This window comes from Phoxinus phoxinus, assembly GCF_949152265.1.
Source record: "Phoxinus phoxinus genome assembly, chromosome: 23".
Classification (NCBI taxonomy): Eukaryota; Metazoa; Chordata; class Actinopteri; order Cypriniformes; family Leuciscidae; genus Phoxinus; species Phoxinus phoxinus.
The window spans coordinates 13,075,157-13,099,610 of NC_136898.1; the positions used below are offsets into that span (position 1 = coordinate 13,075,157).

The window sequence follows — 24,454 nt, forward strand, 5'->3', positions numbered from 1 at the left end:
TGCATCAACACATACCCTGGAATTCTGGATGTCCGGCCTTCTTTGGAGCATCCAACAACCAATCATTAAGTGTGTGGTTACGAAACGCAATGCTGCGGAATTGCTTGCCCCCGTTCACGTTCCATGTACCCACACACACTCTGATCTTCTTGGGTCGTGTGTACTTGTAGTAGTTCTGACACATGCCCAGAAGCACTCTGGGAGATGCTAGAAACAGTAAGGGAGACAAATTCTTATCAAAACCTTCATTAAAATGATTAATGAGTACTACAGTTGGATATGAAATAATATCTTAGACATGGAACTAATGGCCAGAGCGCACAAAAGAAAATATAATGCATATGACATTGACCAAACCACTATGAGACATATTAAATTCTGTCCTTGAAAGTTGGACAAAATGATATATTGTATTTAAAACAAGACTAGACAGAAAATTAAAAGGATGATAAAAAGATAAAAACACGTAGTACAATGTCAGAGGCGCCAAAATAAACACAGAGTTTATGACACATGGAAACATAAACAGTTATGGATTTATGGCTGGTCTGTGTATACTGTACCTGACTGTAAAATGGGCTCAGTGACTTAAATCGTAAGCATTAAGGAGAAAAAGAAAAAGAAAGGGAGAGGGGGAAGAGAGAGGTTAACAGTTAGCCGTTAGACAGATAACAGCATTAGTCCTCTTGTTCAGAGCTAATCTCACACCCAAAGCAGACGGGAGCCGCAGATTAGCACGCTAGCATGAGGAAACTCATTCAGATCCACATTCACACGATGAAATCAGTCCACTAGAGCAGACGGATCCCATAAACCATGTCCACAAACACAAAAAAAATGGTGCAGAGCATGTTTGAATGTAACCAACTGTACCTGAAACAGTGAAGTCTAATAAGCATTTACCAGGTATTTTAAATATTGAATATATTTATATATATAAAAAATGGTCAATCCTAAAATAAAAATAAAGTAAAATAGTCATAAAATACAAAATAACAACATATTATAATACCATGTGTCCATAATTATTAATGGTACTTATGTTCACTACATGGGCATTTTTTTATCCCCGTATTCCAAAAAAAATTTATAATATTATTTTTTTGTTATATTCACAGGCATTTTTCCCCCAGAGCCCTGGTTTATTTCCGACTCTAGAGTGTGGTGTTGTAAATCGTACCATACAGGCTGCTGGTTGTGAGAAGGGCTCGTGCTTTATCTGCCAGGTCACTGTTGAGGGTGCTGCCCAGTCTCAGGATGTCAATGGCTTCCTGTTTAGAGCTGTCAAAGAAGTTGTTCTGAATGGTTCTGGTGACCGAGCGAGCGCCGTCTTTTAGCTTTCCACCCTACAGGGAAAAAACAAACAAACAAAATAGTTAATATAAAACAGTTAAGGGCTGGAACCACAAAACAAAACTAAATGTCCTGCTGGTGTGACTAAATTTTAAAATGAGTTGCACCACGTTTCACCAACTGATAAGAGCTGCCATTTCTGTTGCATATGAAAAACATCAAATGGCAAACGAAATGAAAGCGGAACGAAACCCCACTTTCTGATTGAGCTCGGACCAATATTAGACAGCGCAGCACAAGCTCAGAACAGGTTTACTTGCGGGCCGATCTCGATCAAGTGATACCGTTACTACACAGCGCTGGGAGATCTAGTGGGAAGCATTCCAATCCGGTGCAGAATTATCTGTTATAAACCATATCAGATCAAACAACACTGATGTGGAAACCAAGAGAAGCATTGAGCCATGAACGAACAAGTTAAAGAAGGCTTTTCAGTCCACAAATCACCAACATTCACCATGGATTAAATGTACTAACGCTAACTGTAACCATGGTATTGTGGCAGAAACAGTCGAATGTTTCTAAACTATTCATTTCAGGGTTCATACCACCTTTTGAGAGTGAAATTCAAGCACTTTTTTCAAGGACTTTCAAGTGCTTCAAACTTTTTCCAGCAAAGCTCTACGTGTTATCCAATTTAAACGTTATTTTTAATGTGATGACCAAAAATAAAAAATATTAAAATTTTAGCAGTATCTCAACTCAAGCTCAGCACTTTACTGTCAAATGTGCATTTCCTAGAAATAAGCATGCAATATTCTTAGTTACTGCACTTATTAACGCAAAATAATAGTAATTTTATGATTAAATTATCTTTATGATGAAAAATCCCCCCACTGCTACCAAATTAGGTGCTGGTGCCATCATCTGTAGTGGCACCGGTGCTCATGCTCTCAAATGTTACACTGGAGCCCTGTTAAATATTTTTTTTTCTGTTTTTAGCTAGATAAAGCCTGAGGTTTGAGGCCTAGCTGGGAGAGGTTTACAAGCTTTTATGGTTTACGGTCTGTAAAGAGGCCTAATTAAAGTTGACAGCACTGCCAGCTTCAGTAATCTCTCTCTATTAACACAACCGACACAAAACAAAACAGAGCAGACAAGATAAATACAGCATCACAACTCAAATCGACACAACTGGCTACAGATAACTTACCGAACAGGAAGAGGAACAGCCATAGGAAAGCAAGAAAAAACAGCAGACACATGAGTTAAGACAACCTTAACTTAGACAAAACTTGGAAGTCCCTCTGAGGTGAAAATCAAGCTTTTAATGTTGTTTATATGTCTGTGCATCTATTGTGTTGTTTTAATTACAAACCATGTGCAAATTCATGTGTCAACACCATTGCTGAGTATTTTCTCCTTAAAACTGCAGTGAACCAAAGACAAAAATGTTTGAAATCTCTGATGTTTCTGACGTCACAAGCTACCTTGTAACCGATCACGTCAACGTGTGATCGTCAACGAGTGGATCTCTGAGCTGGTGTGAGTGAGTGGGGGCGGGGCTAATTTGCATATTCATAGAACCGCGTATACTAAATTAAGCAAGGGTGTGTGGAGTTACATTCAAGCTTTTTTTAAAGCATGACTTAAAAAAAATTCTAGGAAAAAAACTTTTAAATATGTCAGGTGGGTAATCAAAGATGAGTTTTAAGGGATAAAATGATTGACTACATGGGGACTTTAAGGGGCGAAGATCGCAGAGAAACGACCATTTTCAGCTCTCCGTTGCCTTTTGTGCTGCATTCTTTGCATGTGTGTTACAAGCTGACACGCACCTTAGCCTTGCCATCCAGAGCACCAGTGCCTGCGTAGATTTTGCTGACGGAGTCTCCATTGGTGGACCACATAGAGCGGAAGACCTCCTGAAAGCGAGCCACCAGCTGAGGCTTCTCCGTCAGACCCATGTCTTCCAACTGTTTTGGAAGCATCTAAAAAAAAGAGACATACTATATAATATAATAAATGAAAGATAAGAAAAATTTAAAAGACAACTGTAACTGTGTTACAAATATACCTCAAGTGCAATGAAGGCCTGGACACTGTTTGTTCGGTCTAAGCAATCCAGGCAATTGGAACGAATGGTTCCAGTTTGACATCTGTAGTGAACACAATTGTGGTAGACGATTTATTCAGATATTTTTGGTTAACACCTTAGCCAATTACTTTGTAGACCCAGAATCTTGAGAGCGTTTTTACTTGAATATTGTGTAAATCAAAATGTAAATTATTTCATCATTTAAATTGAATGAATATCAATTTTCAGAATGATCAATTGTATTATATTCACACATTTTTTTGTCAGCCAAACCATATTTACTTGAAGTTCTCCCTGAGATTTTAAGTTAATATTTCAGTAATTTAACAACAATTTATTCACAGTTCTTTGATGTCAGTTAATGGTCACACAACAGGCAAGGAAATTAAATAAAATATTTCATATTTTTTCATTAAGTGTTTTACTTTGATTTTGTTGTTTTAAATTGTTTTTATTTTTAATTAATTATTAGCATTACATCAACTCACAAAGCCCCCTGTAGTTTCCTCAAGAAGCTGTTTCCCTGTATTATATAATTTATTATACCATATTATAAAGAAACTGTAATACAATTATTTTACATTATATTGTGCATAGATAAAAACGTCACTTTATTTCTGCTAAAAGAACAAAAATATATCCTGCACTAGATATTTCCAGTAGTAAACACAACAACAAATTAAATAACCCGGTGAAGAAAATGTTTTGCTATTCTTCCACAACCAGCAGTGTTGGGACGGTATATAACCCCACCTCTGGATGCCGGCCTCCCCTGAGTAGTAGAAGAAACCACATTCCTCCAGAAACTTGCTGATCTGAGGCTTCAGGTTAGTGTTGAGCTTGTCAGTCTTCCCACCTTTAACCATCTGATGATAGTCAAAGTTCAACATTCGCACGGCGTTTGCATGCTCCGAAGCTTTCAGGTGACTCTGTGGGCGAAGACAAAGAGTCTTTACACAGTAAAGAAAGCGGAACAACCACTATGGTTTAGTCATACTCTAGAGTATTGAAATACATCAGAAATACAGTACTGTAGCCCGCCAAACCGGATTATTTAAAAAAAAAATCAAAAAAAATAAATCACCTGGAATGCTTTACTGAGCATGTTTTCCCCCTCCTTCATACCCAGCAGGTTGATGATCACCTGTTTGCCATACAGCCTCCTCAGAGCACTAAAGTGTCTGGACAGGAAACATCACACAGGGTTAATACACGTTCATTCACATTAATCGTATTGAAGCGGAATAAATAACAAATGTATATCTACTCCAGCAATCCAATGCTTCAAGAAAATTCAAAGAAAGCTATGGAAACAAGTGATCAATAGTTCATTCGTGACGGAGGTTGAGAAATGAAAGCCTCACGCATCTACTTCCTCTCATCACGACCTGACTCAGCACTCCAGGGAACAGAGCAGTGACTCATGATGAATAAAGAATGTCCATGATGCTCAGCGTGAGGAGCCAGGGCTGGATTTATTTCATAAATAACAAATGTAGCATTTTTAAACCTATGATTTGTTTTGAAAATACTTAAATATTGTGTAAATAAGTGTTTAAATGAAATATCAATTGTTTATTTATTTAAATGTAATTAATTGTAATTTTTCACATTCTTATAGGCAATTCATCTATTATATTATATTACAGAGAAATTGTAATAGAATTAGTTGAAAAACAAACATTTGCACTCAACAAGAAACCTTACACATAAATAAGATAAATTTGGTTACCTGTATTTTGTTTATTATTATTTAACTTTGCTAAAACTTCTATTTTTTTCATTAAGTTTAATAAGTTTAAGATTTGTATGTAATTATATATATATATATATATATATATATATTAAGCTTAATATATATATATATATTAAGCTTAATTTTAGTTAATTAAAATCCTTTCTTATATTTTAATATATTTATTTTTACATTTTTTAATTGTTAAAATATTTTTCATAAAACACTGAATATTTATTAAATACACAAATAATAAATTATTAGTTTGATGTTTTTATGTGTGATATTTTCTACATCATGTTTTTTGGTCCCATTTTGTATTAGATGTCTTTAACCACTCAGTAATTACGTCAAAAAAACAACAAAAAACCTATGTACATATTGTCTTCGTGTTGTATTGCAAAACACTTTTGCTGCTATTGAGGTGGGATATGGGTACTTCTTCTCATGGTATGGTTAGGTTTTGGGGTGGGTTATGCAGGTATTTTACAGTACAATATAAAAACATGAACACAATAAGTGCATTTTATTAAATTATTAATTTACTGTTAATGTTTAGTACAAAGTAGTTACTTAATCTAATGTGCATTACAGGTATTTTTTAGATATGATTTTTATGGTCAAAGTATTATTTTACAGTTGGGTTTACTTTATAGAATGGGTTTCGAGATGTTTATATAAGGACGAGTAAGGGGCTAGACATCTTATGCTTGTATTCAGCATTTCATGCTATCAATGCTGATGCCATGAGCGGTTTGCATTTATGCGACAGCAATAAGTCTTGTTGAAAAAGTTCAACTTTTAAATTGCGCCTTGAGACCCCCTGTAGCACTTCATCCATCTGTCGTGTGTGTAAACGCTGCCTAAGAAACCCATCTGATCGGGGTCTGGTAGACCATAATTGCACATCGACTAGTTAAAAATACATCCTTAGGCATGACTGAACATTCCCATCCAAGCCGTGGTAAATAACAGGACTGATTGAAGCAGGGCCCGCACTCCGCAAATGTGTGCTGGATTGCTTTCATCACGCACTAATGTTTGGGCTGGAGCCAGAACAGCTGGACACTGGCTCATGCAGCACCAGAAAGCAGCGGAATCTTAATTACCTCTCAAAAGCAGGTGCGTTTGCTTCAAAACCTCGGGACAGCTTAACACGGTGGGATCCCACCTTTGTGAAAAAAGAAAACACAAAAAAGGAAGACCTGTGAATGGTTTGAATATGGGTTCATATTTGGTGCAAGAGGAAATTAAGGTGGCAGAGGGAAGGAAGATGAGAGAAAAAGACAACACAGGCCTGTCCCACCTGCTGAGTAGAGCTGCATTTGAAGATATGAAAAACATTTGCCACAGAACACAGTGGAGCCATCAGTTATGATTTCAAATGACATTTGACCAACTGCTCTCACATCTTTCAGCGTAACGCATTACGTTCACACCTACAACCATAATAGGTAAGCAATACAGAGGACTTTTCCATCTCTAGGCTATGACTGGCTTCTCATTTCCTGGCTTCTCATATAAGGTTACAACTTTGAATACAACTGGTTTCTCTTCCTGCTATTTGATTGGTTCATGGTGTCTTCTAACTAGGGTGACTGAAATACTGTCCTTTCATTGTTTGAATTTTATGCCTTTTGTATCGTTTATTTTCACCCTATTTATTACAAAATTTGCAACTAGGGGTCTTCAACAAGTGACCTGTGATGGTGCTGCAGTTGGTCTGTCAATTATTGTTTGATCTCAAACTACCAGTAATCTTTGTGATTTTTTTTTAAACATGTTAAACAAAAATTCATTTAAAAAAAGTTAACAAAGCTAAAACAAGCAAAGCTTAAATATAAAGTGAAATATGTGTCTCCATCACATTAAACAGTGTTATTTTAGCATTATTTATATACTATCATAGTATGTATATTTACATAGTATAATGTTTTTAATTAGCTTTTATTTGACTATTTAATATTCATATTTACAGTTTTCATTTTAATTTTATGTCATTTTTCCTATTTTAGGTTTTTATGTTTCTTTAATTTCTTTTATTTTTCTAGTTTTAGTACTTCAACTTAACATTTCTAATATTTCTTTGAAAAGTTTTTCATCTAATATTTATATTACATTTTTTCAGCTTTATTCTAATTATTGAAAATAATTTAATAGTTTAAGTTATGTTAATAACACTGAAACGGTGTTATTAATGTACAAAAAAACCCTGTTGATTATTGGTAACTATTTTTAATCAATGTAATTTACATTTGTAATATATTGAAATATGCTAATTTGTATTCCCCCCCCCCCCCCCCATCAAGATGTGAGAGATGGTCCCTGTTTCACCTCCAACAAGAGGTCCTTATAGGCTGAAGACCCCCGTTTAAGAGCTGGTGCGGGACATTCATGCTTTAGATTCAGTCAGTCTGTGCAGAGTCCCACCCAATTCTGTTTGTTGCCTCTGCAGGTCCCTGCCATTAATATTTCATACATTCAGAATGGCAGCAGAGATGAGCTCACATTACCCTGAGCTTTCTGAGAGAAAAGAAAAAAGTATCATGTGGCGATACTACTTCCATTATTTTGCTCTTAGGTTGGCAGACAGTGAAGATAATGGACTCCCTTAACCAATACCACCATGGGCTGAAATGACACAAAACACCTGTCATTCAGGTTCAGTGCAAAGCTTTGAAAAAACAGCTCAAGAAGGGTCACCTCACCAGCTTCCCACTAAAAGCAGAGATGATAACATCTATGCAATGTCAGAGGAAAGACACGGGCATTTCCAGACCTGCTTCCTGGCATCTTAACTTGATTTCGCAAGAAGGCAATACATTTATCCGAATCTGGCTCCTTTCCAAAATGAATCTCGGTTTAGGTGCAACTTTCACCGACTGACATTGCACAAACTCTTTGCAGTAAAGAACAGATCATCCACCAGACAGAACTAAACCTTCAATGTACCAGCTCCTGGTTCCCAAGTAGTCCTTTTGGCTCTCGACTTTGATTCAGCTGCAACACAATCCCCTGAAACGAGTGTTTCTGATAATATGAATAAAGGGGGTCAGCACTGGTGTGGTGTGGTGAAGTGGAAACACAAGAAAATAAGTTTGTTATGATGACTCAGCAGGGGTTTGGAACTCCTAAAAGCTCAGCGCAGTAGAGCCCAATGCAAATATTTTGCAAGCATGCGTCATATTGATTCAAAGCTTTATTGTACCTGAATTCCTGGCTGCTCCCAGAACAGAGGTATTGACCCTCGGATTTGAATGAAGGAGGATACTTTGTCGTCAAGGAAAACGACCTGTAGGGAACACAGAATTAGATTTTTTTAAAATATTATTTTCAATGAATACAGTGTTTAAGTTAAAAAGCAAAGGTATTTAAAATCCAATGCATGGAAGGTAGACTGATGGGAGAAATTAAGAAAATCATAATTAATACTATGGTGTATATATATACAGTGGTCAATATTTGAAGTGGATCAAAACCTTTCATCAAAGTTATACATGAATTACAACAATACCGTTCTTGTCTTAGGACAACTTAGATTCACTTTTTTGATCCACTTAAAATGTTGACTACTGTCTGTGTGTATGCACACACACACACACACACACACACACACACACACACACACACACACACACACACGGCTGGGTATCCCCTAGTTGCTCATAGGAATATTTTCAGATGCAATTACAAACTTTTATTAGGTTTTGCATTTGGATGTACATTTAGACATTATCAAAGACTACTTAATTGTGGCTGAAATGTAGACTGTAGATATATTTCCTATGGTGGTTATTTCTGACCACAAAGATCTCAAGTGAGACAATTTTTTTTGTATTTGTGTTTATATAGCTAGTGCCACAAAAGTAACCAAGATTTATGCCATTCTGATGAAGTAAAAATAAAAATTCAACTCAAAATGTATTTATTTTTTGGGCGTGGCCAAAATGACCAAAGGCCACCAGAGGGTTAAGGAAGTGTGTGTTCATTAGTCATTCACAGGTAACTCATATTGTTGGCATACCTGCTCTGTCTCCACAAAATTGGCCACCTGGCCGTCGTCATTTGTGCCTCGGACATTGAAACGTGTGCCTGCTCTCTCCGAGCTGAGCCGAGAGATCACGCAGGCTTTGGCCTGTTTGTGCCCAGCGTAGATGGTGCGGATCTCCACACCGCCACACATCAACCTCAGCAGCCAGTCATCACAGTTCACCCCATAATGCTTGAGATGGAGATGGAGGGACTGATTCCTGTGAAGATTACTTTTCCATTATAACCATTTTTTGTCTACTGATTGAGTTCAACAGTCCAAATAACTGGAAATATTTTGCACACATAAAACACTAAAAATAAATATTTGGAATTTTTCTTTATATTAGATCAAACGGACCTTTGAGGTTACAATCTGAAAAATACCCACCAGAAAAAACGATTGTCAGATATGTCTTCTCTGATCCTGCGGTGTGCGTTCAAGCTGAGGTCCAGACTTACTCCAGTGGAGGACCAGGCAAAATAGAAGTTCCCAGAGTTTAAGATTTTCCTGACGTCAGCGATCCGGTCCTCATCTGAGGGGTCATTCTTCAGAGAGACGAAGTCTGTGCCCGTTACCCGAAAAACTTCTGAATCCTGGACTTTTCCAACTGAACTGCAGCCTGTTGCGACCACCAGGCTGTGCAGCATAGAATCTCCTGTGGGAGAAGAGTGAAGCGGATTCAGAGTTCAGTTCGAAGCACCTTCACATATTCAGAATGTGAAGAATCAGACACTATGTATCATCAACTTAGTTGAATACTGGGGTGGATGAGTCTCAATGTCAATGTTGTATTCTTTAAGAAATCTTTCAATACATATTTCTAAGAGATGACAGTGAAATATATTACACTTGCAAACTCTTGACCTTGTAGTTACACTGTAATTAGTGACTATATTTGTATAAAAACTGCTTAATAATATGTTGTGCATTTTTCTTCCATAAATCTTGGTTTTGCAGTGGTGAGATTTACACCTAATCTGGCGACAGGGCGGATTTGTATTTGTTGTGATGACAAACACAACTGAGAAAGAAGAAGAAAAAAAGGCTGAGAAACTGTACCAAGGTTAAGACGAAGAACTCCCAGTATCCCATAAGCATCGAGCATCTTGGTGTACGACGCTTTGATGGTCTCCTTCTCTGCCGCCGCTGTGGATGACATCAAAACATTTACTTAAAAAACACATATTTGCAGATGATTTATAGACTCCAAAACAGTTATATGCAAATATACAATATTTAAGGCATTTTTTCTCTTGCATCTAGGAAATTCTGGGAATCAATGGAAATCAACGTTTTAAACAGGTTTAACATTTTTTGATTTAAAATAAATAAAAAGTAAGTATTATAAAGGGTGTGAGGACAGTCTTACACAGTACAGCCACGGCTCCAGACTCAAACATCAGGCATTCCTCTCGATTCCTGGTCTCCACGATCACACTGTATGGAGGTGGATCCAGCTTATGATAAATACGATAACCTTTACTGAATGCCATGGCTCGACACAACCTGTTTCAGTCCTGAATAAGAAAAGAAATTACATTTTCTTTGACATGAAGGAAACACCGCAGGGGTCTGGTAAACATTCGAACCCTCAAACCGCCTGCAGGTGCATCAAATGTCGCATCATGCAACCACAAAAACACACAATTCAAAGTGTTTTATGACTGCATCCTGTCATAAATCATTATAATATGAGGAAGGAAATAAACTGAGAGGGCTGCACAGTTCGTGCTTTCGACATTCGTCTTGCTAAAACACACAAGCATGCTATAAAGATCATGCATTTTCAGCGCACTATAGGGAAGAAAGACAACACGATACTAACAGAAACATGTTAGTTCTGCTGTCATCACGACAGCAAGGGATGTAACATGAACACAAATCCCTTCAAAGCCGAAGCAACGAGCTAAAATGTCCGACTCAAATGAAACAAACCGTGCAGAAACAGAGGATGACAGGTGCTCATCACAATGCCACGCCACATACAATCAGATTTGAAAACGAAATATATGTTTACAATTCCTGCACATACAGACTCTCTAACCTTGGGCCACTGTCTCAGTATGTAGCTGAAGGTTAGTGCACAAGATATTAATAATCATCCGTATGATAACTAGACTGAAGAAGATCAGTTCCCGCCGGCCCTGGGTCTGTCAAAATCAACAGTTAAGACAAACTGACAGCGCGAAAAGCCTTTATCACGACCAGCCCTAACGGCTAACATTAGCCGGCTAGCTCTCCATCGCGTTTTTTAAACCATATAAACTGACATTTTACTGATCACAGCGCGGTAATGTGTTCGTTTCTACGTTAAATGTACAGATGTAATATGTCAGCATTTATTATGCATTTATGAGGATGCTTGATAAAGAAGAGGTTTGTGTACCTGTCAGAGTTGTGTCTGTCTTCCCCCGGTTGGTGGTGATAGTATACGGCTAGAAACAAAATGATTAGCGGGGCAGGTAGTTCATGCGCAGAAATACAACCGCAACCTAGAAAGGACAACCGGAGAACGGTAGTAACGCCCCAACCCGTTTCCGGGGCCTCAAGCTGGCCGCTGATTGGTCACATTTGTGTCATGTGATGTAGGAAACAGCATAGGCTGGTTCCTTCGATGGCTGCAGCCTCTGAATTTGTACACAGCTCATGTCCTATCAAATATATTTTTTTGTGATGATTAAAGTCATAATGAAATAAAAACTGACCATTCTTGTTTAAAAAGAAAAAAAAAGAACATGACTCATGTTTCCCACCCCTCTTGCAACGTTTCTTTAAATGCAACGAGAGAAAAAAAGAACCTGCTATCAGTTTGTAGTTATAAATCACTTGCATACAGCCCTCCCTTAACCCCCCACCCCACACACACACAATCATGTATATGATATACACATAGACAGTATATAAAGGATATACATGATGTGTGTGTGTGGGGGGTGGGAAGTATAATATGTAATGTATACAAAAATATGTCAACATACTGTACATTACTTATTATTAGCTCTTTTGTTACCAATAAACACCGATCCGGTTGCATGGAAAATAAAAGATTGCTTTTCAAAAGTGACAAAACCAAACAAATCATTTTTAAAATAAAGCTCCAAGTTTATAAGAAATCGTTTATTTAGCTTCTAATTTTGTTATTTCTTATTTTATAAATGTTCTTTTAGCCTTAGCTTATGTTATGTTTGGTCATGGATGAAGCTTTATAAATTACAACCCATATTTGTCTACAATTGTCGAATAAAAATACTACAATAAGATTTCTCGTTATAACGTTTGCTTTGCATATATACTTATCTTGAGTAAAAACAGAGGCAGTGATTTTCATTTTTGACTATACACAAAAAAATCGGTCATTTTGAGCCTTGAGGCAGGGGTGCCGCCAGGAATTTTGGGCCCCATGACAAAAAAATAACATTGGGCCCCCCCTGCACAGCTGTTGTCACCAGATCTCTAGGACGTACCTATCCCATCAGATGCGTTACATAACTCTAATCAAATGCTTGCAACTGTCTTGCTTCTTAGTTCAATACTAGTACTAGCACAATATTTACTGCTGGTGATTTGTACATGCAAGTCTGCATACAGTATGCAATTCATTATTTGATGCAAGATTAAAAGCCACCATAAAAATGTCCTTAAAGCAATCCTTTACAGTCTCAATGTATTTTTATTGTAAAATTAATGACAGATTAAAAAATAAATAAAAAATGAAAAAACCTAAATATATATTAAATTTTTAATCAAAATAAATGAACATCATCATCTCAAAAGAATAAAAACATCAGATTTTTTAACATATATGTTAAAATAATAACACATATAATCACATATATGCCAACAACAAAATAAAGTTGACGTGTAAAACGGAATTTCCACATCATGGTTATTATAGTGCTAATTCTTTTGTCTTATGAATTTAATAAACAACTCGTCTCGTATTCTGTCCGAACACACCGCACCATCTACATCATGTGAGTGTAAATGCGCAAAAAACGTTTCCATTGCAGTTTTGCGAAATACTTATTTTTCAAAATTGCCTGAAAAACCATCTCATTTCAATTTGCGCAATTTGAAGGGTAATTGAAACACGGATGACGGTGTTTAGTTGCCAGAAACACCAGAAACCACAAAGTTGCATAGTAAAAGAAAATCTGGTTTTCAAAAAAACGAAAGAGAGAAAATAGAGAGAGGAAAGACAAAACAAAGGGTGTCAATCTGTTAACGAATTACAGGAATACTGGATTCTAAACCTCAAAGAAATGATATTTAGATATTTAGAAAATAAATCGCAAAAGTTCTGCGCAAATCTGTAATAGAAACGCGGCTACTGATGAGTGCGCTAAGGCAGGACCAAACCATTTCATGCAGATACAGGGGGGTGGATGTTTATTTTTTGGTCAATGGGGATATTTAACTTTTATTGCCAAAATAAGTACAATCAAAGACATCATTAATTTTATTATTATTTGAAATATACTCAATGATGATGGTTTATATAGTGTATAATATAATAAAAATTTAAATAACTTTTTACGTATTTGTTGGGGCCCCTGTCAGCCAGGGGCCCTTGGAATCGTCCTAACTTTCCCCCCCTATACAGCGCCCATGCCTTGAGGCGCCCTCTTCAGATTAGACATAATTAAAGCATTTATAAAAAATAAAAAAAAATATAAAAAAATAAACTCCCATTACGTACGCGTACTCAATGTTACCATAACACTTACAAAATGGGAATACAAATGACTATAATGCAGTGGTTCTTTCAGAAAAATATCATGTAATATATAATGTAAATAATAATTTCTTTTTTTTATTGCTTTATTTTGACGACTGTGACGCAAACAATGCTTGTGCATGAACAAGAATCATTCGAATGCCTAAGGTTTGTAATAACACAACAAATAGGCCTATGCAAATCTGTGAAAATATCAAGATCCTGATAAATAAATAAAGCAAAAACATAAATAAGTGAGTACATTAGCCTACCTTACAAAAGCATTCAGAAAATATTATATTAAAATAAATTTTGGTTCCAGCAGTTGTTTGTTCGCTTTAAATTATAATATACCAAAAGGTGCAAAACAAAAATGCACATTTAAAAGGTTAAAGGGTCCAAAATTCCATGTTTTTTTTTTTTTTTTTTTTTTTTTTATTTTTTTTTTTTTTATTGAATTTTAATAATAACAAAACAGTTTACACACAAGAACAAGAGTACATATAACCATACATGTCAGGGGTAGAGAAGAAATGAAAAGAAAAATAAATAAATAAAAATAAATAATAAATAGGCTACTGAAAGGTTTTTTACAAAAAAAGCTTGTACTTGTCAAACAGCTGTTTAGTTTTCATAGCTTTCAGGTTTTTACTTTTGGAAATAGTTTCTAAATATATCTTAACATCAATTTTAAAATGTTCAAAATTTGGTATTTTTCCATTCCATTTGACCTTATGAATGTAGTAACGGGAAATTATAACAATTAAATCAAAAATAAACAAAATGTTTTTTTCACCCTCAAATGAGAAACATTTTAACATTACATCAATTTCTTCAAAGTTAACAGGAGTCATAACTTTACTTTGCAAGTACTTACTAAGTTCTTTCCAAAACATTTGGGTCTTGGGACATTCCCAAAATAAATGCTTAATAGTCTCAGGGGTGGTTTTACAAAAAGCACAAATATCTTCAATGTTCACTTTAAAACGTTGTACCACAAGTGATTTAACTGGGTAAACTCGATGGAGAATTTTATATGAAACCTCTTTTACTTTGTTTGTAATGCAATACTTGTGAGGTGTCATCCAAACTTTACTCCACTCAATATGTTTCTTAAATAAAGAATTCCAGTGAATAGTAACAGCTCCAAAATTCCATGTAACCCCCTCGCATTTTCACGACTGTTCCCGCCCATTGGGCGTGATTGGCAGCTTCGCCAACCAATGACTTGGAGTCCATAATTTCAACTGACCAATCAAAATCTCAAGGGCAGGAAACCGGCGTTTCATAATGTATTCTTGCGAATGCGATCAGTCATGTTTCATAAACAAAACAGAGAACATTGTATAACTGTCACAACGCTTGCAAAGAGTCTCAGCAGAAGAGAGGAACTTCTGTTGCATTTATATCAATGAAGATATACGTCCTAAATCTGTTTGCATTGTTCGTAAGTAAACTAGACTGGTGACAGTCCAGTGTTCAGCAGTTGACAGTTTTATTTGAGCTGTCATGATGCTAGGAGGTTGATGGTTAACCAGTTTAAGAGGTTTAACCAATTATGTTGGGCTACAATTAGTCTGATCATGTGGACTGATGATTGTCTGTGTTCATCTTGGCTTTGCAGCACACATCCTCGACACTATGAAGAGACTGTACTTTATCGAGCCGATCGTCGCGATTTACGCGTTTGCCAGTTTTATGCTGTATCCTCTCATACAACAGTACGTGTATCGCAGACTGTGGCTGGAGATCACAAACTCTTCTTACCCAGTGTCCAACGACACTTCCCGATGCGCCGCCAACAGCAGCAACCACACCAGCCAGCAAGAGGTAAGGAGTAAACTATTACACATGTCCCATGAAAATCTGACACAATTAAAACATTTTGGATCTTAAGCCACGCTTATAAATGTCATTGCATTATATATCAACATTTCAAAGCAAGAGTTGCTAGAGCTTTTCTAATAACTTACATTCTTTAGTTACTTTTAACGAACTGGTCCCTATATATTTTGGTAAAACTTCATTTTAATGTGTCCTTGTTACATGTAATGTGTACTATTTATTATAGAAATAACTATAAATGAGGCATAATCACATGCATCTAGTCCTACACCAAACCACAATCCTACCCTAAGTACGTGTAGTTAATTATTATTACTTCTTAAATGTGTAATTACACTGTAACAGGGACACATTAAAATAAAATGTAACTGATATTTTTAGTCAACAAATACATAAATTCCCCTCAGGTGTCTAGTGGAGCAACCACAGGTTCGCCGCATTATCTGAATTGGCGTTGTCATGTAATTTTAGGCTTTTAAAAAATATATAAAATAAATATAAATATGGGGTATATTTAAATAAATATTTATTTATAATTTATAAATATATAAATACAAATTCGTTTTAGGCTCACTATAGGCAAGACACTTATTTTAGGCAGTATTGGGTAAGTTACTCTGAAAAAGTAATTAATTATTATCCATTAATTACATTTTCAACAGTAGAATTAGATGTACCAAATAAATTACCTCCTCTAAAAAGTATTGTATTAATTATTAGTAATTACTTTTTAAATCCCATATAAACCTCAACAATACAAGGACACAAAATACTCTTTTAATTATTTTAAATAAATAATATAAAATTGCATCAATTATTTTTGAACTGATCAAAGTATTTAAAGGGTGAAATTACATTAAAAACATAGGCCTACATTTTAACATTAGACGTTAAATTAATGTTAAATCCACTATAGTTTTATGTAGAATTATTTTATAGTCTAAGCCTATACAGTATGTAATGCATTTACATCAGAAGTAACTGTAATAAATTACAGAAAAATGAAGAGTAATCCTTCACTTTACTTTTTCAAGAGAAAACTAATTCAACTACAGTAGCTGCAATGCATTACACCTAACTCTGATTTTGGGCTTGTTTTGTCAGACTCGATTAATATTTTTTATCTTTTCTTGGAGGATCTGGCAACGCAGGTTCTATGTTTTGTTTTAAAATAATAATGATAATAATAAACTATAGTAAATGTATTTTTTTTGTGAAATGTATATCTTAAAAAATATGCTATCTTTCTTTTAAATAAATGCCTCTTGATTTGGTATTATCTGATTGTTACTGTTTTTATCCATTCTTATCCTATGACATCCATGGGACCAAAAATATATATTTTTTTAATTCATTATCTTTTGTGTTTAAATGTTTTTATTTGGTGTTTTAGCAGAAGATAATTTGTAATTACAATTTTTAATGCAAACAAATAACACACATTCTAACAAATATGCATAAAAAAAGACAAAGGTAATAATAATTTAACAGAAAATTTAAATAAATGAGTCTACAAAACCAGACAGAAAATCAATAAAATGCAGCTTGCAGAAAATCTAACTTTTTCAATCAACAAAATCTTGTTCTTCTTGAACAGCAAAATCGTGTTCTTCTTGTTCTTCTACCTAATTTTTTCTAAATGTAGTGTACCAGTCAACTCTGTCAGCCATATTTTAAGAGTTGGGACTTCCTTTTTCTTCCAAAATAAAATAATATGTATTTTGGCAGATACCCATATGAAACAAACTGTTGTTGTACCAATGTAAGTCTCAAAAATTCTTCAGAAACTCAAAATATAATTAATATAGGATCCAGCTCAAAACACATGTCCAAAGTATCTAAAAAAAAAAAAAAAACTGGAACATTTTGTTCCAAAAACGTAATTTTGAAAACGTTTTTTTTTTTTTTTTGCTATGAGACAGGCTGACATCAAAAAAATTCACATACATAATGGATACACTTCTGGAAATAATTTATTCAATTTACACTTGGAATAATGAACCCTAAGAAGCACTTTAAACTGAATGAGACCGTGTCTTGCATTAATGGAACACCTGTGAAACACCAAGTTCTAGACTGCGTTCCCATATTTCAATAGGAATTTCCACCGAAGTTCCTCTTCCCAGGCAGATTTCGTTTCCCCATTAAAGGACTTTTCACCTGTTCTAAAGCCTTGTATAGAAGGTACTACCATCTCTATGATGTCTTTCCAAAAATGCATCCAGATAGGAGTAGACTTCACAAAGTCTCAGATTTGAAGGTACCTAAAGATATTATTAGAGAAGGGTTAAATTCATTATCTTGTGTAAATATGTGTGCACAATTTTGCTCTCTGCCATTCGGTTCATTGTTGAACATTCTGAATCTTGACTGTTGACTGTTCTTCATGGCAACACTGTTTAACAGACCGGAAAACATCCGGTAAATGTTTAATTTCTTTCCATAGAAAGACAGAACCCTAATAAGTTAGTGAATAAGAAGTAAACTAATAACTTAAAATTAATATTTTATGTCCATTATCGCAAAATAAAAAAGTATTGATCACCCTGTCAGGGTTTATTTTATTATATCCCTTATAGTGTACTGTGAGTAACACGTGTTATTGTTTTAGATAACCGCCTGTTGTAGTATAGTTTTGGTCATCGATACCTAAGCACACACATCTGCGTTTCATTTCCTCTTTCTTTCTTTATTTTTTATATAGCTGTTCTTTTTTGGACCAGGAATTGCATCAGAAGTCATAAGATACATAAGCAGCAACTGAGTTTTGTATGGACATCTGTTGTATTTATTTTGCTCTTCTTCTTTTTTTTCCAGGAGGTGCAGAAAGCAGCTTCTCTGTTCTCTATGTTCAGTGAATTGTCTTCCTTGATCCCCAGTCTCATAGTGACCCTCCTCCTGGTGGCCTACAGTGACCAGCGCGGGCGAAGGATCACCATTATTATGCCCCTCGTTGGGTCTCTGATCTACACGCTTTCGTTCCTGGCCGTCTCCTTCTTCGAGCTAAACCTCTATCTCCTCATTGCCGCCTCTTTTGTAAGTGCCCTCTTTGGTGGGATCAGCACCATGCTAGGTGGCTGCTTCGCCTACGTGGCCGATTTGTGCGTGGACGACAAGCAGAAAACCATTCGCATGGCGGTGGTGGACATGATGATTGGCTTGTTGGCGGGTGTGGCGTCAATCTCCACTGGGTACTTCCTGCATGCGACCGGTTTCAACTGGCCTTTCTTTACGTCAGCCATATTTCAGGTGGTTAACTTGCTGTACGCTATCTTCCTTCTGGAGGAAACCAGGGTGATTGACAGTTCGGAGACTGTGGCTTGTTGCCAGGCCCTGAAGAAACTAACATGTGGTATCTACTACTTGTTTTCAGGAGGAAGTAGTCGAAAAAAATGGGTTCTTGTGCTGCTGATTGTTACATTTTCCTCCTTATCTTTTGTCAATACCGGGGGTTTGTCCATGATCACGCTTTATGAACTCAATAAGCCGCTGTGCTGGAGCGAGATCCTCGTGGGCTATGGCTCTGCGGCCAGCACCTCCATTTTCATCACTAGTTTTCTTGGTTTGTACTTGTTCTCCCTCTGCCTGCCTAACACAGTCATCGTCCTCATCGGGATGCTGTCAATCGCTATAAGCATGTTGATGACGGCTTTCGCAAAGACTACGCTTATGATGTTCCTCGGTGAGCATGCACGTTTACACTAAACATTTTTTGGGGTATATTATAAAATTAATTGATTATGGCAAGTATATAATATATATATATATATATATATATATATATATATATATATATATATATATATATATATATATATATATATATATATATATACACACACAGTTGTCAACATTTGAAGTGGATCAAAAAAGTTAATCAAAGTTGTCCTAAAACAAGAACAGGTATTGTTCAAAATGCATGTATAACTTTTATGAAAGGTTTTGATCCACTTCGAATGTTGACTATTATATATATGACTACAATATATATATATATATATATATATATATATATATATATATATATATTAATTGTTTTGCTAGCAGCACTAATATATATACTGTATATATGTGTGTATTCCTTACAGTCTATGGTATATTCCTTTCCCATTTTCAATTTGAAAAGCACTAATAATTTAGTACCTAATAATTACTAAATAAAATAGCACAAATAATTTAGTAAGTAAGTGAATATCCATTTTTCATGTTCTACATGAAAATGCTGTGATGCCTAATTTCAATTAAAACAATTGACTTTATTTTATTTTATTTTTTTACACAAAATAATATAACATTTTAATATCTATTTTATTTATCGGACTTAACATGACAATAATTTAGTGCCGAGAATGACTAAATCTTGAACAAATATAAATCACATAATTACAATTTTATAAGACGTCAGAGTCAAATAAATAATTGTGTATGTGTGTCCTATCTCACAGCTCAATTTTGCTCTTAATATACTGACTGTAAAAGTGGTATATATATGGTGCACTGCATACGTGACATTATGGTGAGGATTTATAAAATTAATTAAGAGCAAACAGCAGCTGTTCCTCGATTACAGCGACCTCGCATATCATATCACATTTTATGCAATTATTATATGTACAGTAATACGAAAGTTTGCTCAATTAACTTATTTGATAACTGCCTGAACTTTAGTAACTGCACTAAAGTGTTAATGAATATCATTATCAAATATTATCAGTGTACTATATTTTTTATCTGTACTTAAATATTTTTTGGGGTGGTAAATTAACTACGGTACACACATGAACCCAATATGAAGTAAAAGTCAATGTGAGCTGTAAATTTGTAGGTGAAACATTCTGTAATATTGGAGGCCTTGTTTGTTTAGTTCATGTGAGTATTGATGTGTTTGCTTACAGTGAGGATTCCTGCTATGTTTGCCATCATGCCGTTCCCCATCCTGCGTTCGATGATGTCAAAGGTCGTCTCAGAGTTCGAGCAGGGTGAGTGTCTCTCTGAAAATCACTGTTCCAAAGCAAAACTCCTTATTCAGCTTGTTCATGCTGATCATAAGAGCTCTTCTCTGCTCAAGAGATGTGTTTTTGTGTGACTATGCACCGCAAAGGCTTTTAAAAGGCAAGTGGTATTAAATTTAAGAATCCTTACGTGAAATGTAAATTAAAAGAAGTTTTGTTTGCACTTTTACCCTGTATGCATTCTTCCTTTGAAAAGACAATCATGCCTTTTCCTTGTATATTCCCTCTCAGGAGCGCTCTTTGCCTGTGTGGCTTTTATGGAAAACCTGAGCAGCAACGTGTCCGCTGCGGTTTTTAACAAAATCTATGCGGACACTGTAGCATGGTGTCCTGGCTTTGTCTTCCTATTGTGTACTGGACTCTGTATCATTCCCATAAGTCTACTGGGGTAAGAGCTGCTCTGAATTTAACCAGTTACTCTTTATAGAATGCTGAAATGTCTAAACCGTGCACTTTAAAATGAGTGCTGATTATAGCACTTTGGGTATGAGAAAAGCGTGTTATTAATACATGTTATTATTATATCAAATTAAAGCATTTTAGAGAGGCTTCATAAATAGGAATAAAATGTGTTGTGAAAAAACAAACAAAAAAACAAGTAAGATCCAGAGATTACTTGGTTATCCTGTTACTGGCAGATGCCAGATCTTCTTTAGTCACTATGTTTGTAAAATATCTGGTAACTTTTTAGTACTGATATTACAATTCTACCCAATACCACTTTCACTTTAGGGCTGATACATGTCTGATATTAAAACTCTACTCTTTTATGAAATTCTATAATTGTATCTAAATAAATTCAATATAAAACACTAAAAACTAAACTCAATCCATTTTAAAGTGCCACTATTATGCTTTTTCGAATATGACCTTTCTTGCGTAGTATAATATAGCAGTTTGTGAACGTAAAGTGTCTGCAAAGTTTGTAGCTGAGGCCTGGAATAGTTTGGTTTGTGTTTTCATCATGTAGATAAGGCGCTGTTTTCTGCGATGCAAATTCATTTCGCATGCACTTCCAAAGAATGATGACTTGCACTGGAATTGATGAGGAAAATCTGACGTAACATTCGTAACACTGTGTATCAAGCACTGATCTGATGAAGCCTCCGGAGCTGAAATTCAGATATGGTTAAAAAAGGCATTTTGTTTCCGACACGCAACAACAGACTGGGCCGTCTGACCAATCAGATCAGAGTAGGTTTGCGGAAAGGAGGGAAATTGAGGAGAGAAATTGTTTTCAGAGTCTTTGAGAAATGAGGTGATGTGCAATGCATAAGTGTGAGAAAATGACGGTGTTTTTTGACCTTATGCATGTAAACCTAAGGTAGGAGACCGCCAAAACAAAATTAGGAACCTTTAAAATGGCAAAATAGGGGCACTTTAAATGCTACAAGTGATATAGGCATCACATCATATACAATATGATGAATTATTTTGAGATTTGCTAAAGATTACATTTGACATTGTTATTCAATTATTAGTGTTTGTTACCTTTATGTGAATGTTAGATGGCTGCAAGGATAATATAGGAAATTGGCATACGCAATTAAATATCCAATTTCAGCCGATACCAATACATTAAAAATAAATACTGCTATACTGTGCATTCCTTATGCTCAGGTTTGTTTTGTTTCATATGATATGATTTTAGGTCAGGAAAACACCTCGTTGGACCCGTAGGTCTGAACTTTTAAGCATGGTTCTGTACTTCTGAGAACATAGGCTATAGTTCCTCATTTACATTTCCTCTTTCACATTTTTGCATCTGCTGCTTGTATTTATAATGCATGAGGGTGTGTAGTTAACAATGCTGATTCATTCTGACTCTGTGTCTCACTCCAGCATCCTGAGGTTTTTCCATCCGTTGGATTCTAATGACACTCAAGCACTCTTATCAGAAGATGGGACTGAAGCTTCAGACGACCCACCTGTAGCTTAAATCCAAAGGGAGTTCAAATACCTCAGTCATTCACCTCGATTCCCCTGTTGGTTTCTTTGCTTTCCTCATACTGACACAGGGTGATAAACTAAGAACTGGATATAACTATGCACATGTGCAACAGAGCACTCTGTTTAAGCCAAAACTCTATTATTTGTATTTTTATGTTTTTTTTCCTGAAATGCAGTATATGAAAATGGTGGTTTTAGGGAGGACCACATTAGAAGGGAACATTATATTTCTAAAGGGAAATATATTTTATTATAATAATGTAATAATAATTTCAGCAAAAACTAGGTTTGCATTTCTTAAAGGAAATATTGGTAGCTTGCAAGGCTACAACAAAATATGATTAAAGTTTAAGGTACGGTAAGTTGAGGTTTAAGGCTTTGGTTCTGTGTCGCCCGCAAACAAGAATCAATGCGTATTAACTGTGAAAGGTTTCTATAAATCATTAAATCTATGCAATGAAGATAATACCAATCACAATTCAGTATGCAAATAAAAGTAAGAAAGAAGACCAGTCACATTTAGTATACAAATATAACAATGAAATCGTCACTGGCAATTTTCTTTAAAGAAATGTACAATTTAGTAATGAAAATCAAGTTATTATGTTATTGAATTCGTTAGTTGTATGTACTGAATTTATTGCAGAAGTGTATTACTTGGAGATTTAATGTTTAAGAAATATCAGTACATTGCTGCCTAAGTACAGTAATTATCTAAAGTTTGGACTGATGTGCAATACGTTCTTGTTCTGTTTAGAGCAAAAGATTTATACATTTTATAAGACATACAATTTAGGATGATTTTAAAAAGATATCTCTGCTTTTCTTAAGTGTGGGAGGTTTTCAATAGTCTCATATTTTTATGAGCCTGTTGTCCTGTGTGGTGTGGTGGTAAATTGCTGTGTTGTGATAAACATTCTATACTCCCAAAAAATGTAGAAAAATAAATCGATTGGTGTAGATCTGTTTACTTTGTTTGGAGGCTTAGCAGTGGAAAAAATTGATTTTTGAGGACTGGCTAGATCATTCAATTGATTTTTGTACGTATTTTTGGTACGTATACAGTACATACTTGTGCTCCTACGCACTGATTGTTCAGCATGCGTGATAGGAAAGCATAATGAACTATTACTACCAGTTCTCCTAATGTATTTACACAAACATGCTCAAACCCTACTAAGTATGGAAAAAAAGTTTTTGTAATAAAATGTAATTTTATTTTATATGTAATAAAATTGCTCTAAATAAAATGGCTTCTGCTTTGAGTTGGTCTGTCAATTTTACAGGCTTTTACAGACTGATGTGTTATTAGCAACATACTAATTCTGCTTTCCAGGCCTGGATGGAAAAGGTGATAGAAATTATTATTATTATTATTTGTTATGATCAGCTAATTCATTGGCTAATTTAGTGTCTGTCTGCCAATTTAATTAAAATAAAATGACTAGAAAAAGCTTTTTAGGAGCCCAATCTTTAAAAAATCCTGAACAATTATCCTCAAATCACAAACTGGAAAAGTAAATTCAGTAGTTAGAGGATGTGGACACCCCGCATGTATACCACTATTGTCTTAATTTAACATTTTTGTTAGATAAATGTTTGTATTATTTTACATTTTCTGTGCGCTTTTTCATCGTGGCCTGAAGGTGGCAGTATAGGTACATATATAAATACGGCAGACAGAAGGTAGACTATTACTGAATTCGGAATCTTGTATTAGCGTAGGCTACTACTCTTGCTACTTTTATTTACCTTATCTTTCTATGGCAAA

The 24,454-nt window shown here is 35.3% G+C and overlaps 2 protein-coding genes across 9 annotated transcripts in view; one reads left to right on the forward strand and one right to left on the reverse strand.

Moving 5' to 3' along the window:
* The window catches only part of synj1 (synaptojanin 1), a 32,481-nt gene extending 20,780 nt beyond the window's left edge, over positions 1-11,701 (reverse strand). For 3 of the 7 annotated variants that reach the window (XM_079600788.1, XM_079600787.1, XM_079600792.1), the window contains exons 1-14: positions 11,546-11,673; positions 10,529-10,676; positions 10,219-10,305; positions 9,547-9,814; positions 9,151-9,376; positions 8,335-8,418; positions 6,236-6,297; positions 4,476-4,572; positions 4,145-4,320; positions 3,371-3,452; positions 3,132-3,284; positions 1,181-1,346; positions 564-587; positions 16-207 (exon numbers count right to left, since the gene is read on the reverse strand). In XM_079600788.1, the coding sequence (XP_079456914.1) occupies positions 16-207; positions 564-587; positions 1,181-1,346; positions 3,132-3,284; positions 3,371-3,452; positions 4,145-4,320; positions 4,476-4,572; positions 6,236-6,297; positions 8,335-8,418; positions 9,151-9,376; positions 9,547-9,814; positions 10,219-10,305; positions 10,529-10,652 (1,741 nt within the window). In that variant the 5' untranslated portion in view covers positions 10,653-10,676; positions 11,546-11,673. Of the gene's footprint in view, positions 1-15; positions 208-563; positions 588-1,180; positions 1,347-3,131; positions 3,285-3,370; positions 3,453-4,144; positions 4,321-4,475; positions 4,573-6,235; positions 6,298-8,078; positions 8,157-8,334; positions 8,419-9,150; positions 9,377-9,546; positions 9,815-10,218; positions 10,306-10,528; positions 10,677-11,545 lie in introns of all 7 variants that reach the window. The other 4 variants (XM_079600791.1, XM_079600790.1, XM_079600786.1 and 1 more) reach the window with 3 other exon arrangements.
* A 3,443-nt stretch (positions 11,702-15,144) lies between these two features.
* Positions 15,145-23,947, forward strand: LOC306991510 (lysosomal proton-coupled steroid conjugate and bile acid symporter SLC46A3). 2 transcript variants are annotated; one of them, XM_079599419.1, is made up of 6 exons: positions 15,148-15,323; positions 15,501-15,706; positions 18,539-19,403; positions 20,617-20,700; positions 20,965-21,121; positions 22,576-23,947. In XM_079599419.1, exons 2-6 carry the CDS (start codon positions 15,518-15,520, stop codon positions 22,670-22,672), a joined length of 1,392 nt encoding a protein of 463 aa, XP_079455545.1. In that variant the 5' UTR covers positions 15,148-15,323; positions 15,501-15,517; the 3' UTR covers positions 22,673-23,947. The 2 variants fall into 2 exon arrangements, with proteins under 2 accessions (XP_079455546.1, XP_079455545.1); XM_079599420.1 differs by having other exon boundaries at positions 15,145-15,706.
* The last annotated feature ends 507 nt before the right edge of the window (positions 23,948-24,454 follow it).

Excerpts from the sequence above, each read along its gene's own strand:
- LOC306991510 (XM_079599420.1), top strand. The coding sequence starts at position 15,470 with ATGATTGTCTGTGTTCATCTTGGCTTTGCAGCACACATCCTCGACACT. Across the intron at positions 20,701-20,964 it reads CGTCTCAGAGTTCGAGCAGG|GAGCGCTCTTTGCCTGTGTG; the intron begins GTGAGTGTCTCT and ends ATTCCCTCTCAG. Across the intron at positions 21,122-22,575 it reads ATTCCCATAAGTCTACTGGG|CATCCTGAGGTTTTTCCATC; the intron begins GTAAGAGCTGCT and ends GTCTCACTCCAG.